At 42.2% G+C, this 19902-nt stretch overlaps 2 protein-coding genes across 3 annotated transcripts; one reads left to right on the top strand and one right to left on the bottom strand.

The window, feature by feature from the left end:
• Positions 1-1117: 1117 nt before the first annotated feature.
• On the top strand, positions 1118-5253 carry serpinh1b (serpin peptidase inhibitor, clade H (heat shock protein 47), member 1b). Of its 2 annotated transcripts, XM_067246734.1 has the most exons (7): positions 1118-1199; positions 2044-2081; positions 2892-3505; positions 3657-3755; positions 3861-4093; positions 4264-4595; positions 4634-5253. In XM_067246734.1, the coding sequence occupies exons 3-6, from the start codon at positions 2923-2925 to the stop codon at positions 4564-4566; spliced, it is 1218 nt and encodes a 405-aa protein (XP_067102835.1). In that variant the 5' UTR covers positions 1118-1199; positions 2044-2081; positions 2892-2922; the 3' UTR covers positions 4567-4595; positions 4634-5253. The 2 variants fall into 2 exon arrangements, with proteins under 2 accessions (XP_067102835.1, XP_067102836.1); XM_067246735.1 differs by lacking the exon at positions 1118-1199 and having other exon boundaries at positions 1207-2081.
• Positions 5254-7207: 1954 nt separating this feature from the next.
• On the bottom strand, positions 7208-18605 carry gucy2f (guanylate cyclase 2F, retinal). The gene is made up of 18 exons (XM_067246177.1): positions 17861-18605; positions 17001-17302; positions 12530-12884; positions 12211-12295; positions 12018-12114; positions 11786-11920; positions 11579-11659; positions 11187-11363; positions 10917-11073; positions 10570-10719; positions 10126-10274; positions 9558-9721; positions 9200-9392; positions 8678-8852; positions 8385-8483; positions 8188-8282; positions 7968-8053; positions 7208-7292 (listed from the first exon to the last, which is right to left on the bottom strand). The coding sequence occupies exons 1-18, from the start codon at positions 18603-18605 to the stop codon at positions 7208-7210; spliced, it is 3330 nt and encodes a 1109-aa protein (XP_067102278.1).
• Between the last annotated feature and the right edge of the window lie 1297 nt (positions 18606-19902).

The following is a 19902-nucleotide window of genomic DNA, read 5'->3' on the forward strand; positions in this document are numbered from 1 at the left end:
ACAGGGATTTTTTTGTTGGATCTCTAGGCACTTGGTTTGCTCTCTAGGTTTGTTCAAGCCTCGGGGGAGCTCTGCTGGTAATTAACAAAAGGGCCGTCTCGTCTTGTGAGAGCAGTTTACGACAGGGCGGCAGAAAGGGGGGACGACAACTGAAAAAAGGCTCGGAAATACAGACCCTCTCACAAGCACTGCTCATAGATCAATGTGATACTAGATTCAGATGCTAAATTATCATTTATAAAATCAATTTTATTGAGTTTGTGTCTCAGAGTTAAGTAATGGACATATACTTAATTGACTTCAAAGGCTACTGTGAGAGCACAATAAAAAAAAAGCCATTGCTACTGTAAAAAGAGGTTGCATACGCTTCTCTTTACAATCGGCATTGTGCCAAAAGAAAAAAATTCAACGTTTGTGTCAAAGTATTATGTTTCGACCCCTTCAACAGTGCATTAGATGAAATGATGCAAACCCTGCCACTGTTGCGTTGTGGGAACCTGGGAGGGTCTTTTCACAACAGAGTTGGACTGACAACTAGTCTGAACCACCAGGCTCGGCCCTGTAGCTAACCTCCCCTCCTCCCCCATCCTGATCTACCCTACAATCAGCTGCTCCGACAAGAGAGGACGTGGCAGTATGGGTGTGGGGAGGGGGAAGAGGGGATGAAGAGTTCTAGCAGCAACATGAACCAAGTCTTCAACTACAGTTCAAAAACTCCATAACCTCCACTTCCCCTTTTGTGACTGCCAATAACCTATTATCATTCCTAAATCTAATGTAGCATTTTCCAGACGTGTACAGTTAGCAAACATTTAGCTCAAATCAAATATAATAGCAAGCTAGAGTGGTCTTTTCTAAACATATCATAAAATTGAAAACATTAAAATCAATAAATATGACAATTGGATACAAATCCTTAAGCATGTGAAATGGGATATGATGAAAGTTTTGAATAAGGTTGAGTCAGACCATAGAGGAGCACTAGGACCTAGCAGCAGTGGGATGTCTGCCCCATTTCCAGCTGCCTTTTCTGTGAGGGTAGGTCTAACTTCCTGAGAGAAAAACAAGGAACTCATTTAAATAGTCCAGGCCCATATTCCAGAAGTTTCTTTTCCAGGGTATATAGGGGCGTTGCAGTCTGCTATACTAGTGCTCAAGACAACAAACGTAAGTGGAGAAATCCAGTTGATCTGTGCAAGGTAAGGATATAAGCATAATGATTCTTTGTTTTGTAAAGGACATTGAGAGGGAAAAAAGCATGTTTTTTTCTCCACAAATAAAGGTATATTCATTAGTGGCACACTGCATTTGCAATAGGGCTCAGAATAGGTTTTGATTGTGCATGCTGTTTAACATTTTGCAAGGCATCATGACTTCAAAAAAGATTCTGCAGTACTTTTGTAATACATTGTTGACATTGTGCATACCGGTTATTATAAATACACAACAGAGATTTGAAGTGTACTCTGTTTTCTGAGTTACTTACGTTGTGCAATCACAGCTGTCTTTCATAATAACATTGATGCCTGCTGATGCATGTCACTACGTTATTGTACTGATGGTTACAGTAAATTCACGAGAGAACCAAAAAGAACATGAATTCCGTTGTTTTGAAAAGTATTTGATCAAGGACAAAATTGTTGTAAATAGCTGGGCTTAATTCCAACACAATCGACTTTTGACTGAATCACATTCCATTGAAAACTTTGGGAATGGGTGGTGGAGCTCAAATTACTTTTATTATCTGGAAGTTAATTCTGGTCCACTGTGGCAAAGCTTATTGGATAACCTTTTTTTCCCCCAGTGAAGGCCTCTAATCCACCAGTGAAGGCCTCTAACCAACAGTTGCATGATGCTGATGAACTGTGAAACTCAACAAAAAATTATTTTATGTGAAACTTTTCCAATGGTCCTTGCAGCAAGGGCAGATAAAGCTAATTTAACTTTAAGAACTAAAACCAATGCATAGTTTCTCCATATGAGTGATTTTATGTTTTACTACCTGCTCTATGGAGATTACGTTATGCACCTCTTGTCTTTCAGAATGAAAATCGCAGACATCAGTATGAAAACAATTGAAGGTATACGATGTATATAAAATGATGCAAAGTTATAAATACCACAAGACTGAGCAGAGCTGCCAGTGTTCAGCTAATATCTTGTGGATGTTCATTTTTAGGGGATAGAGAAGCAGTCTTACAAACATGTAACAACAAGCTGGGGTCCAATTGAACTTCTAGTTGATAGGCTTATTCTGACGCTATATTTGTGTGCCTAGTTTGTCCACGTTGGCAGGATGATGCTCATTCTGCCTGTTGCTTAATATCCTTCACTAGCCTTAGCTAGCTCCAAGTATGGTTGCGTATGCATGGCATTACATAAAAAAAAATACAAAACGGAATGCCTCAATATAGTGCCTCAATTCAGTATAATTATTTATATTTTTAGTAAACACAGAAGTCTATCTAGCTATCAAAGGCAGGCAGATGGAATTCAAAATCACAAAGTTTAGAGAAAATACTCAAATACATCGTTCTAGATGTTTCTACTTCATGTGGACAGCAACAGAGGGAGGTATCAAATTACTGGCCCCCGTCAGCACAGAGTGGAGAGGCTGTCAGCAGCACAAGAGAACTTCAGCTGCTGCCGACGTGGCAGCAAATATGGCTGCCACTACTCCACCAACCCTGCCTTACTTTTCTGCAACAGTTCAATCATCAACTGACAGACCTCAAAGTGACAATGTAGATCAAATGCATACCTATTTAGCAGTTAAAACATCGTTGTGGCTTTCCTCGTTGGTCAACAAACACATCCAAGTTGTGATACCAATGCATACATAGTAGCCACCGTCATTAACGTCAAACTCTTATGACCCTGTCTTCTTTCAGGCTTTGATAGCTTCTCTTGGAGACAGAAAGAATGTGGGTAAGGAATCTCATAGCTCTGAGCGTGCTGGCCCTGGCGGCCACTGGCGAAGACAAGAAGCTGAGCAGCCATGCTACCAAGCTGGCTGACAACAGCGCTGACCTGGCCTTCAGCCTCTACCACAACATGGCCAAGGAGAAACACGTGGAGAACATCCTCATCTCACCAGTGGTGGTGGCGTCCTCCTTGGGCATGGTGGCTCTCGGAGGCAAGGCCTCTACCGCGTCCCAGGTCAAGACTGTCCTAAGCGCAGACTCTATCAACGATGAGAGTCTTCACTCGGGCCTGTCGGAGCTGCTGACCGAGGTTAGCGACGCCAAGGTGCGCAACACAACCTGGAAGATCAACAACCGCCTCTACGGCCCCAGCTCGGTGTCCTTTGCTGAAGACTTTGTGAAGAACAGCAAGAAGCACTACAACTATGACCACTCAAAGATCAACCTCCGGGACAAGAGGAGTGCGGTGAACTCCATCAACGAGTGGGCAGCAAAGTCGACGAACGGCAAGCTACCGGAGATCACCCAGGAAGTGGAGAACGCAGATGGAGCCACGATCGTTAATGCTATGTTCTTTAAGCGTATGTAGAGTTCAGTATTCGCGAGACCTTATTTGTCAACAGCTTGTCATGTTTTGTGTTGAGAGTAGAAGTGATTAGTTACTAGGTATGAAATGATATGGAAGGTCTGGTATGATCAGGAAGTGAACACACTACTGTTCTGTATCTACAGCTCACTGGGAGGAGAAGTTCTATCACAAGATGGTGGACAACCGTGGCTTCCTGGTGACTCGCTCCTTCACTGTCTCCATTCCCATGATGCACCGCACAGGTACGTTTTGCCCAGCCTTTCAGAAAAGCTATTTTCACTAATTCATCAAACCTAACCAAATGCAAGCTTATACAATCGTCGGGTGATCATTTTTGCTCTTTACAGGTTTGTATAAATTCTATGACGACACTGTGAACAAGCTGTATATACTGAACATGCCCCTGGGCCAGAAGCAGTCGAGCATGGTGTTCATCATGCCCTACCATTTGGCGCCCCTGGAGAAGCTGGAGAAGCTACTGACCAAGCAGCAGGTGGAGACCTGGATGAGCAAGATGGAGGAGAGGGCTGTGGCCGTCTCCCTGCCCAAAGTCAGTGTGGAAGTCAGCCACAACCTCCAGGTAAAATACCAGTCATATCAAAGCTGTAGGTTTTTACATGACACTGAACATTGTCACTGATAGACGGAATGGCACTAAGACTTTCAGTAGTGCCGTGCTAATAGCTTTTCTCTAAGCCCGGTCACCAGTAGGCATTACAATGCATTTGAAAAGATTCTTCTACTTTCTAGAAACACCTTGGTGAGCTTGGTCTGACGGAAGCTGTGGACAAGGCCAAAGCCGATTTGTCCAACATTTCTGGAAAGAAAGACCTCTATCTCTCCAATGTGTTCCATGCGTCTGCCCTTGAGCTGGACATTGAGGGAAACCCCTTTGACACCAACATCTTTGCCTCTGAAAAGCTGAGGAACCCTAAGCTGTTTTACGCCGACCACCCATTCATCTTCCTGGTGAAGGACAACAAGACTAACTCCATTCTCTACATTGGCAGACTGGTGCGGCCCAAAGGCGACAAAATGCGGGACGAGCTTTAATTAATGGAATTGTTTGCAGTGGCTAGTTTGTGTTTTGTCATTGGCCGCGTTTCCCAGATTCGTTAAGAAGCTGTTAGCGTTAAGAGCTTCATAACGAATCTGGGAAACGCGGCCATTGTTAGTGTAACAATGACTATTACCTCAGTAGCACAGTAACATTCCAACAGGTAATTTTGGAATTGAATATCATGGTCTACTGTTAGGGAAAAGGTGTATTTAAGTTTAAATGAAATGCTTTTTTGATCTAACAAATACCCCATTTTCAAGAAAATTACCACTGAATCTGCAGTATGTATGGCAAAACAAACAGCATGCTTATACTAAGAATGGTCTCAACAGTTATGCATTTTATTTTTGTTTGTTAGATTTGTTTTTGGGCTACTGCATGTGTGCATACATAATCTTTAAATGTTTGAAGAAAATAACATTTCTGCACATTTCTGGTGTTCTTTTTCAGGCTTCCACTTTTTTGCATCTCAAGTGCACTGAAATGTTTCTCTGGTTCAGTCAAGCATGTTAAAGAAAGTTTGTAAGTTTGACAAAGTTGTGTAGCTCAATTTGCCAAAAATTATGTGAAACCTGTTTACCTATTTTTGTACCTGTATTTGCCGCAAATCTGTTCAGCAAAATTATGTTTCCCTTTTTTCAATAAAAAGAAACAACTTTGTAATTTGGCTGTCAGATGTATTGTAGTTTACCGAAGATATCATTCATTGTACAGACCAGGATTAAAACCGTGTCCTAGATGTACAAGGATTACTTTTTTCTCAGGCTTATTCTACACCATGGGGAGATCAATGAGCCCCATGACAACAATCTTTCCATTCGACTTGAGGGGAAGTATTTCACGTCTGGACTGGAATGTGACGATTTGACCGAGGGCTTTTGTCTCCCTCCGATCATGTCACATCCCCTAAGTGTAACTTTGCAGTTGGTTCAACCCAGTGCTTGGATGCCTAAGAAACTTTCACTCATGCTTGGATATCCTACTTAAATAGTGTACTAACTGTGATGTTGGAATCTGGAGCACAGGTTTCACATGGTGAGGAAGGGCTGAGGGATCATTCTTAACTGACTCCAAAAGACACACGTTGAAGCACAACACCTTTTGACACAGTCTGGAAAAATAGAGGGAACAGACAAGGGATGGTTGGCGCCTTCCACTGGCAGAGTAGGGTAATCAAATGGGAATGTATTTTAGTATTCCAGGTATTCAAGCAAAACAATTACTTATTTTTAGTTGCAGTAATTTGTGTTGTACACAAAGGACAAGGACAGTATTACAAATCCATGATTTATTTAATTAAATATGCCATATTTACATTTGTCTTTTATAAACATCCAAGACAAATAACAACATATAATGAATCTGGACAATGTTTTACAGTATGTACAGTAAAGTCCTTACAGTCTATCTAGATCTGTATGAAATATATACAAACATCAAATAATGTGCTTGAATTTACATGAGAGTTATTTCTCCAATTATCCACAAATATGTACCGAGCAGTATTATTGCTTGAATTGTTTTGCTCTTAAATCTATTTCTTGCTCTGATTATATTCTCTATCCTAGCATATTATTAAGGTAGGCCTAGTCTTTCAAAGACAGATGAAGTACATTCAGTTCTCTTGCACAAGCAATGTCTCAAATCTGACAAGAGGTGGAGCTCTTGTCAATGAAGGCAGCAACAAGGAGGGGCAACAATGCTGGGTCACACGCTGCCCTTCCTGTGTACCTGCCATTGCCATTAGTCAAAGTAGGCATTGACAGGTCCTTCACTATATCCGCAATATTTACAGTAACATGATCCTGGCGTCAATGAATGATGTGTCATACATTTTTTTAAATGAAGGTTTAGAATGCATTCACACAGCTTACAGAAACATTTAAACAAACTATCATGATACATGCCATTTTAACACAATAACAATACATGTAGGAACGCACCGTTCAGAGGAAACAAACTGCGTCTTTACCCTTGTGTTTTCAGGAGTATTATTAAACAATTTTGTTATTCAGACAAAGTCATACTAAATTTTGAAGTGCTACCCTTACATAAATCTATTTACCCTTATATATTTTAACCACATCTAGCCATGACTAGCATTCTGACATTCTATCCGAAGCCTTGCATGTGTGCAGACCCCACAGTCCTCTTGACAAATTCTAAAAGACTGATAACATTTAAAACAGTTCCAAACAGGGACTGTTTGGCATTAAAGCTATGGTACAGGAGGTGAATAGTCGATCGTCCAATTGAACAGGGGGGGGGGGGGGGGGGTCCCGTTGCGAGGCCACTTAGTGGCCAATGATGGCAGAGAGGAGTAAGAGCATTCACTTTTAAGGAGATATACACGTTCCCCCGTTGCGCACCAGTAATACAGCAACTTTCATTTCATTAGTACTCTCCCTTTCTGCTACGCTGGACACAAGCAGATTAGCCAGAGAACAGGCAATCCTATTAAAGGAGTCCCATGTAAGCTGAGGTGAGCAGCCTGGCCCATGCCCTCTGTTCTTCCTTCCTGTCAGTCGGCCCTCATCCCTCCTTCTGCCTAAGGATGTGTCCTCTTCTTCTTTTGAATTTGACTCCCTCTCTTCTCTATCTATCTTTCACTCTCAGACTCTGTTGTTCTTCCACTCAGATTTTAGGCTTGTCCACTTCCCTGTTGGCCTTTCGAAATATGGACTTGATCTCTTCTGTCACCATCGCTTGCCAGTTGTCCCTTAAAAAAAGAGAAGTATCAATATTAAACGCCACGTTACAGTGAGAAGAAGAAGACAACAACAAACAGAAAATTCGAAGAAAACAAAGTATATGTCAAACAAGAATACCAAAGAGGGTTGAGAAGACAAAGCAAAACAAACAGCAACCAAGAAAGGAAATGTATATATTTTTTTCAAACGTTTATAGAGGACCCAGTTTATGGATAGAAGAGACTGTGGCAGGCAAGGGGTGCAGGACAAGGATAGAGAAGACTCCGAAGTTCCCTCAGATTCACGTACACAAAGCCACAAACCAACATCAAGCCAAAGAAACAACCACATGGTGACAAGCTTTCCATCACAACACCACATATGTCACACGGGTGGCTACCTCCTTAATCATGAGAGCACCATGCTTTTTTTCTCTGCTTTCTTTCTCTTGTACTCGGCTATGTCGTCTGGGTTCAGTCCATGATTGTCTTCCCTATAGCAGACATACACAGGACACTACTGTCAAGCAAGCATCGCTCACTGGATAGTGATTCTCCCATGCTTTCGTTTCAACACAGTTTTCTCTCCAGCAGGAAAGAAATGGTCAAAACACTTTACCAGTTCACAAAATTGAGCAACAATTCCGAAAGGGAATGAAGGTTAATCACGTTAGACCCTAACAATCTTGAGAATAAGTCACATACCCTGGTTTGATTTCTGGAGGCTTTGGCAAAGGCTTCGTGAAGTTTGATTTCCCAACTAGCCAGTACGTCTCCTCTATGCCTTTACCCTGAAAAAAAAAGGTTCATATATCCGGTTGTGAATTTCATGTGAATTACTCTTTTACAATTTCCATCTCTCAAATGACTGAAGTAAATACATCTATGAAGTATCATAAATAAGAGGAAAATCTGAGGTCCTTACCTTCAGTTCTGTCTTGCCCCTGACATCTATCTTGTATCCCTCATTCAGGGAGTGAAGGATCTTCACAGTGGTCATGTTCACATGGATTCTATAAGCTGAGGGGGAGGAAAATAACTCTCACAGCTACAGCATAGTGCAGTAGAACACAAAATAATACAGCATGGTGCCGCACAAAACAGCAGAAATAGAAGACTCACGCAGCCCAGTGGATTCCATTCGAGAGGCGGTGTTGACTGTGTCTCCAAAAAGGCAATAGCGAGGCATGGTGAGACCAACCACCCCGGCAACGCACGACCCTGCACACACACACACAAATGGATGCATGCATGGACAAACACACACACACAGACACACAGTATACACACACACAAGCCACAACAACACTGTAACCATCCAACTTACTGTAACTTTCAACACTGCCCATGAACAACTTCCAGGCCTTCCAGAAGTTATCGACATGACTCTCATGCCAACACGATGCCAACCTCACCTGAGTGTATCCCTATGCGTATCCTGACGGGTACATTGGGCATGTGTCGCATCTGAAAGGTGCCCACAGAGCTGAGGATGTTCAGGGACATGTTGGCTATCTCCGCTGCGTGCTTGTTGCCGTTCCTCTTTGGCAGACCTGATGCCACCATGTAGGCATCTCCAATGGTCTCCACCTGTCAGACGGCAACATTAGATCCCTCTGCAGTACACCTGCTACTGCTGTGTTCCTGCACAACTAGATGTAACAATACAGTTGATCGACTGACTGCAGCGCCATAGGTGCTATTCTGACATCTACGCTAGTCTGTGAAGACTGATTGCCCAGAGAATATTGATCAGTAACTGATTAAATTATCTCTCGTGTCGTCTCGATGGCCAGTATCTTGTTTCAAGCTAACATTCAACTGGTCACTTTCAAACTGTGGAAAAAAGTACCTCTGACTGGCGCGTTGCGTTGTAGCTGCAGGTGTAGCGTCCCTGGTGAGCTAACCTTCAGCTAGCTAACCAGTCGTTAACTGACCTTGTAGACATCATGGTTGCTAAGCACAGCGTCGAACAGCGTGTAGAGGTCATTGAGCAGGTCCACCACCTCGATGGGGTCGCTGAGGGATGAGATGGTGGTGAAGCCCACAATGTCGCTGAAGTAAATGGTGACCTGGTCGAAGTACTCGGGCTCCACCGTGGCTCCTGTCTTCAACGCCTCTGCCACAGAGCTGCCACACGGACGTCACGTTGAGGACCGTGATATCACACACGGGGTATGTGTTTGTGCATGTGTTTGAGAGTGAGTGCTTGTGTGTGTGTGTGTAGGTGTGTGTGCGTGCGTATATGTGTAGGTGTGTGTTGGTGTGTGTGTGGGCATTTGAGACGTGACTCACGGAGGGAGCATCTCAGACAGCAGCTTCTCAGTCCTCTGCTTCTCCACCTCAAGCTCCTCGGTCCTCTCCCTGATCAGATCCTCCAGGTTAGAGGAGTACTGCTCCAGCATGCGCAGCATAGAGTCAATGATGTTGGTCTTCTTCCCCTTGTTGATCAGTTTGAACTGTGGAGCCACAACAAACACAGTGCTAGAGCACAGCTCTCATACTGAACACGTCAGTCAGTGGTTGGGTCAAGACAGAACTTGAATTCCTACGTGTTTCCAACTAGATGGAAGGAGTTCTGAGAAAGAAATGAGAAGTTCCATCGTTTCCACTGACTACAGCCCATGGCAAAAAAAATATTTTTCCTCACAGATAACCCGAGCATCAAGGAGGCTGAGCATAGCCTATACACTTACTGAGAACGTTTTTCATTCAGTCAGATTATTCTAAATGCACAAAATAGCACTGGAACATTTTGGCATAAATTGGAATTGCATACAACATATTTAAAGTTGGATAATTTCATATACAGTATGCAATATATATCCAATGTATTTGCTTGTACGCAGATGCAGTGGCTGACCTGGTCAAAGATCTCGTCGAAGGCTGGTCTGCGGTCAGGCTGCTCCCCCCAGCACTGTTTCATCAGCTGGATGCACTCCAGCGGGGCCTGGTCGGGGGCCACTGTGGGCCTGCACATGGGAGGGGGCTTTTTCACCTTCCTAATGATCTCTGATGGAGGGAGGGGACAACAAAGAAGGAGAAAGGTTCACTGGGACAAAATTCTGAGGGCACTTCAAAAGCACGGCTGTATTTTTCAACAAGTTGTGTTTTGAGGAACGGCATTCATGCGTTTTCCCCCTATTCCACCCCCCCCAAAAATACATTATCTTTAGCCATGGAAACAAATTTAGTAGTTGCATTCTTTTGATCAAATGGAGGTAAAGCATTTGAAGAAACTGTTTTTTTCTTTCTATCTAAAATGTTATTGGTTTGGTTTGACTCATACACAGTTGTCAATACATACCCTCAGGAGTCAATCCCAGCATGCAGTACGGGGATCCTCTCACCACTACTTCCTGGAGTATGATGGCGAAGCTGTAGACGTCTCCTTTATAAGTCCCCTTTCTAGCGTTCTCTGGGTCCCGGAGGAACTCTGGAGCTGTCCAAAACATCTCTTGGAGGCAAAAAACATTATTGTTATTAAAGGATCACATTATAAGTTAGGACCCAACACATTGAACTAGAATACTTTTGAGCCATTCTTAAGATTGAAAGGGTATATATTTGTTTTGGCACACATACTGAAATCACTGAGCATATGTAAAAGCTCAATAAATGTGACTTGGTAGTATGCTTTGCCAAAGACATTACCTTCAGGTGGGGATACAGTTTTGGGGGCTTTCTGGGATTCTAGCAGCTCGTTGAAGCCATAGTCCGTGATCTTCAGGACAAAACGCCCATCTACTACGCAGTTACGAGACTTCAGTCGACCATGAGGGAATTCTCTGTGATGAAGGTACTTCATACCCTAAGAGATCAACCAAATCAAACAATTGATTTATTGAGTAAACAGTGTAAAACATGACATGCACCAAAACTGATTTCCATTCAACCTGATCCTGACCTGACCCCCCAGCCTACCTTGATCAGGTCCAGCAACAGAGAGGACTTGAACATCCAGTCGAGCTTGACATCATCGTTCTTCAGCAGGTCCTGCAGACTGCCTCGGGAACAGTGCTCCGTCACCACGGCAAAAATATCACCATCGGAGAAGAAGCCCAGGAAAAGGTTTACGTTTTCATTCCGCAGGTCCTTCATCTGTTCAAATCAAACAAACAAAAAAAGAACCGGCTTTAAGAAATATCCCTGGTACAGTATGACTATATTCTTGGTATGTATGTGTTTTCATTATTGAAGAAAATCCATCTGAACCCCACTATGGTTGGACCAGATCCTAAAATATTCCATGGTAAAACACAAACTAGCAAACCTTTAGTAGCTACTCCCAGAGTGATAGTGGCTATTCTCTGTACCTTTGTGAAGATCTTTGTGGTGCTTTGCTTGACCTCTTTGAAATGACCCTGTTCAAACTTCTTCAGCCACACCCAGTCTCCCTATGTGAAGTAAAGATATTTTATTTATACAATTCAACACTGAATCTTAAGTATTATTCAGTAATTAGATAAAGATATGTATTGGATAAGAATGTGTTGTATGTTCCTCTGCAGTGTTTTGCCTACTTCGTAGATGGCCACATTGGTGGACTCGTGAGTTTCTGTTTGCAAGCTGTTAACGGAGTGGGAGGGGTCTATAGACCTTGTGCTCTTTTCGTCCATAGCACTCTTCGATTCGCTAAGATCTTCTAAGGTTATTTTCTGAGAGGCATCACAAAAATTATTTAGTAATGCAGTCATGAACATTTCATGGAAATCTTATTTTCAATGGGTCAGGTTATACATTTAGGACACCTACCCTCTTGCTAAGTTGGGGATTTATGAATGTGAGATCCTCCAATGTCAGAAGGATCCTATTGGGTCCTTTGACCAACTGGATCTGCTCAATCCTCCTCCTGCCATTTGGAATGCATGTCAGACCAGACCACAAAGAGACCAACCAACCAGATCTCTTAGACCACAACATAGACATGTAACTGTAAAGTATTTACCTTACGATCAGACTCACTCCAAGTGCTCCAACAGCCAGAAAAGCTATGACTGCAAACACCACTATGACGTAGGTGACATCCACTCCTGTGAGTTGGGAAAGACATTTACCAAATATGGTTTGGGTGAATGACAGTAGAGACAACAGAAAACTGGAGAGAGTATACTATATCAAAGTGGATTTTGACAACCACATCACTGAGCTGTAAAAATGAGCTGCTAAAATAAGCTGATAGATACCCATTAATAATAACACAACCCGAATAATTACAGTTGACATATTTAAGGAAGTCTGAACTGAAAACCCCTCAAGTCTTCTACCTCCACTGCAGATGGCATCTGGGGTGAACCAACAGCTGGAGTCGGAGGCAGGAGGGGAACCCCCTGGGAAGTGAATGGACTTGCCCGCGAACCGGACCATATCTGTGCTTAGGTCGACCAGGTAGGCGCGATACAGCCTACCGCCCCACCCATTTGAGTCCAGGATGACGTAGTTGGTCTGGCCTTCACCCTCAGTATCTATGATGATCTTCTGGTTGAAGCCGTTGTAGGTCATGTTTCGGGTGAAGTAGGCTAGGTTGGTTCCTGAGAGCCACTGGCCAGCTCTCCTGGCATTGTGGATGGCTTTGGCCAGCAGGTAAATACCATTGTATATGGTCCCAAACAGGGGGTTGACCTGTGTTAGAGAGAAAGGCCAATCTAAATATGTTGAGACATACATTATACTGTATGGGAGAAGTCAAAACAAGAAATGTCTTTATTTTGTGCTATATGTTTTTACAATGTTATTACGCACTTTTTGCTGGTCTTCCCAAGAAGACCACTGAAAGACTACAGCTCATTCAAAGCTCTGCAGCTAGATTATTAACCAAAACTAAAAGGAGAGAACACATTAGTCCTGTCCTAGCTACTTTACACTGGGTTCCTGTTACCTTCAGAATTGACAGAAGGTCCTTCTACTCACATACAAAGCTCTAAATGGACAAGGACCTAGCTACATTGCTAACTCTCTTACTAACTACACACCAGCTAGAACACTGCGATCATCAGATGCAGGCCTGTTAGAGGTCACCAGCAGCAGTCATAAGAAGATTGGTGATGCGGCCTTTGTCAACTACGCCTCAAAACTATAGAACACTTTACACATAAATATTAGGGAAGCAAACACACTAGACATTTTCAAAAGACAGCTTAAAACCTATATTCTAACCAAAGCATTTTACTTATTTGATCTCAGAAGGGTTTTATTACTTTTATTACTTGTATTATTGTTTTTATTGATTTTATGTAAAGCACCTTGAACTGAAATTCTTGTATGAAATGTGCTATATAAATAAAGTGTTATTATTATTATTACTACATTAACAGAAATAAAAATGTCTCATGTCTTCTCAAATCTAATGGTGACCCTACAGTACAATATATATACCACACTACACAACCTAGTGTATAACAATTACAACTAGAGAGGGTACAATTTCTGGGGAAATTGTAGGGTGTGCTTGCTTGCGTCGGTTGCACAGGGGTCCGTTTTTGAATGAAATTTTTACAACTGATTTCTGTATATTTTATATGAAAATGCATACTTATTATTTATAAAGATTAAATAGATTTAAAGGAAAAAATGTTTGCTGCTCATTTACAACTGAAAATACGAGTGAAGTGTAGAATGAAATAGATGTCTTCTCATTTCCCCTGCAAGAGGCAGCCTCATCGTTGAATCAAAACGAATAAATTTGGCAGACCGGTGTAAAAATGGACCTAATCTCCATGACTTAAACGTCATTTTAAGTTTTTCCCTTCTCGTGATATTTTCAGGCATGTAGCCTACTCATTGCATTAATTCATGAATAAAGAACCCCCTTTGAAGATTATTCTACGACGTTACCCGGCAGTAGAAGATGGAATCGCGATTCAGACAGTCCCATCTGCTAACTGAAAATATGCCCCCCAAAACGTAAATAAGCTTGACATTTATTTAGTGGAAAATCGCTCATTCATAAAAAGCTCACTGGTAGCGATCATTGTCAGTAACAACGCAAAATGCGATATAGCCCTGTGTGGAGAAGCTGCCCCGGTAAATTATACTACTACGGTACAGTAGACTACTGCTGTGTTATTCTTGGTAGCGATTGCGTTGGTTGAATTGGATTTAACGTTCCGTTGTACGGTTTAGGCTGAAATTAATTATTTTCATGAACAGATTGGCAACGTTTAGGCTGTGGCAATGAAGTTCAGGTTAGTAGTTAGATAGACTTTTGATTAAGTAAGGGGAGTGCCGAACATGTTCTGTCGCCGTTTGACTTCCTACAGCTGTGTAGATGTTTTTGTAGTGTCTCGCGTAGGCTACAGCATTGCAGTGAGCAACACTGGTTTGAAACCACAGGTAATGATAATTTCACCCACAAATCGTTTACTTGTAATGTAATGTCATAATAAATCCTACAACGAAAATGTATTTGTGAGGAATGTTTATTTTAAAGATTGAAAACAGATGCATCATAGACCACTGTAGTATGTGTTGCCCGGGCAACAGAGGCTAATGTCATGATGCTAATGCTTCAGTGAAATAGTAGACTACCGTTTCCAAAAGTAGATGTGGGCCTACTTCCTTAATAATATCAGCTAATATTGTACATTACATTTCATAATTGTGTTTCACATCACAAAGTAAAATGAGTAAATAGTTATCACCCTGGCCTCTTTGCTTGTGGCGTTCCTGCAGCTGCCTTGCAGTAAAGCTATAGTTAGCCTAGCTATCCCCCAAGTTAACAGATGTGAAACGAATGTTCTGCTACAGGTAGTCACGCGTGTTTTCGTGACGTTAGTGACGTAGTGACGTTAGTAACGTCAGTGACTGTGGCTAGCAAATTAGCCACCGTTAGCTTCACTTTTCACCACAAAAACGCAATTTCTACTTAAACCATGCAACGAAACGTAAATAAAAATACAACCAACGCAATCGCTACCAAGACGAACCTTTTGACACCGCCGTTGTGTATGTAGTCCAAATATTGACTGATCCTTAGGGGGGCGAAAATAAATAATAACTAGAGAGGATACAATTTCTGGGGAAATTGTAGGGTGTGCTTGCTTGCGTCGGTTGCACAGGGGTCTGTATATTTTATATAAAAATGCATCGGGCCTACTTATTATTTATAAAGATTACATAGATTTAAAAGCATCTTTTTTTTTGCTGCTCATTTACAACTCAAAATACGAGTGAAGTGTCGAATGAAATGTGATGTCTTCTCATTTCCCCTGCAAGAGGCAGCTGACAGGCTGAATCAAAACGAATACATTTGGCAGACCGGTGTAAAAATTGACCTAATCTCTATGACTTAAACGTCCTTTTAAGTTGTCCCTTCTCATGATATTTTCTGGCATTTAGCCTACTCATATTGCATTCATTCATTAATAAAGAACCCCCTTTGAAGATTATTCTACGACTTTACCGGCAGAAGATAGAATCGCGATTCAAACAGTACCATCTGCTAACTGAAAATATGCCCCCAAAAACGTAAATAAGCTTGACATTTATTTAGTGGAAAATCGCTCATTCATAAAAAGCTCACTGGTAGCGATCATTGTCAGTAACAACGCAAAATGCGATATAGCCCTGTGTGGAGAAGCTGCCCCGGCAAATTCTACTACTACAGTACAGATTGACAACGTTTAGGCTGTGGCAATGAAGTTCAGGTTAGTAGTTAGATAGACTTTTGATTTAAGTAAGGGGAGTGCCGAAGATTTTCTGTCGCCGTTTGACTTCCTAAACAGCTGTGTACTGTAGCTAGATGTTTTTGTAGTGTGTCTCGCGTAAGCTACAGCGTTGCAGTGAGCTACACTGGTTTGAAACCACAGGTAATGGTAATTTCACCAACAAATCGTTTTCTAATGTCAGAATAAATCCTACAACGAAAATGTATATGTGAGGAATGTTTATTTTAAGGATTGAAAACAGATAACGCTACATCATAGACCACTGTAGTATGTGTTGACCGGGAAACACAGGCTAATGTCATGATGCTAATACTTCAGTGAAATAGTAGACTACTGTTTCCGAAAGTAGATGTACTTCCTTAATAATATCAGCTTATATTGTACATTACACATCACAATTGTGTGTCATATCACAAAGTAAAATGAGTAAATAGTTATCACCCTGGCCTCTTTTCTTGTGGCGTTTCTGCAGCTGCCTTGCAGTAAAGCTATAGTTAGCCTAGCTATCCCCCAAGTTAACAGATGCTAAACGAATGTTCTGGCAAAGGTAGTCACGCGTGTTTCCGTGACGTTAGTGACGCAGTGACGTTAGTAACGTCAGTGACTGTGGTTAGCAAATTAGCCACAGTTAGCTTCACTTTTCGCCACAAAAACTTAACTGAAGCTTAAACCATGCAACGGAACGTAAATTCCAATAGAAGCAACTCAATCGCTACCAAGACGAAACTTTTGACACCTACGTTGTCTATGTAGGCCAAATATTGACTGAGTTTTAGGGGGGAAAAAAAATAAAAATAAAAATAATAATAAAAATATATATGTGAGAGAACAAAGGTTGTGCCCTTGCCGAAGGCAAAGCACACCCAATTAAACAGGTATGTAACATCCGGTTGGGCAGTCATACAGTAATGCCCTTACATCCAATACAACTGGACATAACAGTCATGTACAGCAGTGGTTCTCAATCCCGTGTGTTGGATCAGGGAAACAACATGCAGGGCAGGGGGTCCCGAGGACCAGGATTGAGAACCACTGATGTACAGCACCAACAACACAACGTGGACGCCCTCACCTGCTCAGGCTCAACATAAATTGTGAGTTCCTCAGTTCTCTTGGCCATGTTGAATGCCTCGTTGAAGGACATAGTGTCTGATGCCACGGTGATGGTAAGGACAGCATCGTAGGCCTCCTGCAGTTTGCTGTTGTTTACGAGTGGAAAGTAGGAGATGTTGTTGTAGGGGAGGCTGTAGAGAAGAGTATCGTAGGGCACAAATACGTAGCGACCCCCGGTCAGTCCCATTTCGTTGGCCTTCAACAAGAAGTTAACCTGCTGTTCGCCACCATTCAGAGCAGAGTGCATGCACATGATGATGACTGGAACAAAAGGAAGGAGACAGTGAACACCTGGAAGACCAGTTCAGTCCAGTAAGTAGCTTTTGAAGTAGTATTGATCTTAAGGTGGACATGGGGGAGGGTTTCCTAATTCCAAAATAATTAGGGAACCCCCAATAAAAGATTCTAACTTCGGGTTCCCATGATCTTTGTGTTACCCAGCTTCTACTTCTAATCCACCTTTGGGACCCCTTAAGACCTCTGACACAATTTGTGGACTGATTAGCAGTACCTATACAGAACACATAAACAAGCCCTTTAATTCACTTCAGCCATGGGGCAGAGAGTGTTCTGGAACAAAATGGCTTCTGTGGACGTAATCAGGTAGCAGGGTATTACCTGATGTGCGTAATTGGGATGAGAGCTGCGCAGCTAGTGTCTGAAGGTTTGACTACAAGCCTACTTTGTCACATGGTTATTGTGTCTAAAAACCTATCATTTCTAGAATTGGTAAATCTGTATTATGGTAGTTTTGACTAAACAATGCAGTCTATATTGTTAACAAACTGTAAATTCATGAGTTGATGACGTCTATCTTACCTTTGATGTCCCCTGCCGCCTGAATACTCCCCAGTGTGTTCTCAATTTCCGTTTCATTTATTCCCATTGAAGTCACTATGCCAACAGGTAGTCCTCGATTCCTAAGAGCGTTGGCAACTTTACTAGCTGTGTCCATCCATATATCCTCATTGGACGAGACAATGCCAATGTTAGCCCATCTGAAATACTTTAACACGGTGAACAGCACACGGGTGGGAGAAGGTAAAGTCCTTGCAAATGTAGGGTAGCCCTTCATCCGGTCCAACTCATAGTTAATACAAGCCCAAGAAAATAATCCTTTATCCCAGTTTTTGCACAAAAGCGATGCTGCGTCACAGTAGCCGGGGTTTGTGGGTCCCACGAACGCATCGACCGTTTTCTCATAGTAAACAAATGTTGTCAATGCTTTTGAAGTTTCGCATGGCTCTTGCAGGATCACAAAGTCCAATTTGCAGCCCAAATCTAAGCTGAAGTCCTCGTTTATCCTGCCCACTGCAAGTTTGGCAGCAACAGCAGGCAAGGCCTTGGAAAAGACGGGGTCGCAGTTCCAAGGCCCGAGGACTCCTACTTTGAATATCAAGCACTGGACACAGCATGGGAATGTCAAAACCCCGAGTAGGACCCATAGTAGGAAATTATAAAACGGCAGAGTCGCTAGGCTGTGCCTGCTTTTGTATATCGGACCACAGGGATAGCTGGATAACTCCCACAGCGCACCTCCAAAATGTAGAGGAATATGTTGCATTGTTTTTCCAAAATATCCTTATTGGGGAATTTTGAGGTTACATGAAAGCATCATCAAACAATCTGAAGATGCCTGCAAAGTAAGCCTGCAAAAAAGTGACATTTAATGGTTTGAGATTGTTTGATAACAAACTTTTTGCAATCAAAGAAGTAGGCTACTCATCAATGGGTGAATAAGAACCAATCGTAACTTACCATAGCGTTTCAGGGCCTGCAGGACAGGTAAGTGGTCCGATGAGGCAAAACCTCATGTATTTCCAGTAGTTCTTGATCACCTAATCCTTCCTGTCATCTTTATAGTCTCACTGTGAGTTCTTGTGAAATTTCACAGCCGATGAAAAGACACAACATATTCCTGTTGTGTAAAGGGCGAGGCTGGATCTCCGATCTGTCTGTCTCGAAGGGAAACCGTTTCAGCACCCTGGGGAGCTACTTAGACCCTGCTGTTCGCACCTCTTGAGGGGTTTACAAAGTCACACCACGCACGTACATTACAAACGCAGGTAACATGTCTAACATGTCTCAAATTTAAAAAGTTTCCTTAATTTTATTAAAGCAGTCCAGCATTACTAAAACTGTTTAGCATTATGTACCGTCGTCTTCTCATTATCTTGGATGGAGCAAATCATTTCCCTGATCCTCAACGGATTAAATAAAGAGTTTCACTAATTAAAAAAGGCAGCAACATTTCCCATAAAGCTGTCGGACTTCTTCTGAATTAATAAATAATTCGACAAAATTCAAAGACAATATCTATTATGCCAGGTCAGGATCACCTACGCCCATTCAATCAAAGTCCCTTCAAAGTGACCCGTGGGTAAAACGTAGGCGTTACACCCGGCCCTAATCCATATTCGGTAAGGCATGATATAAGAGGATTGTGAAAGGGTTGGAGGGACTCATAAAGCTTTGTCAAGCAAGATATCTGTATGACTTTGTCTCCATATTTTGGTAAAACACTCCACACACATACATGATATTTCAACGAGTATAAAATGCATTATATACCGCCTTAAAAGCTGCAATTAATCTTCTATTGTGGCCTCAACAAATTGCAGGCAACACAAAGTTAGCTAAAGTCAGATTAGGCTTTTTGTTATGGAGACAACTTGTTGCGTGGACACAACTTAAGCGCCATAATTGGCCTAATGTGTTGGTGAGACAACATAGGCCCAGTTCAATTGAATTTGCACCGAAGTGGAGAGGGAGTAATTAGAGATAACGAAGAGTTCTCCCCCGCAGGCGTCCCCAGAGCTATCCAGCATTGTGCCTGCGTCAGTCCTTACATCTCTACTGAG

Source organism: Osmerus mordax, chromosome 11 (assembly GCF_038355195.1).
Source record: "Osmerus mordax isolate fOsmMor3 chromosome 11, fOsmMor3.pri, whole genome shotgun sequence".
Classification (NCBI taxonomy): Eukaryota; Metazoa; Chordata; class Actinopteri; order Osmeriformes; family Osmeridae; genus Osmerus; species Osmerus mordax.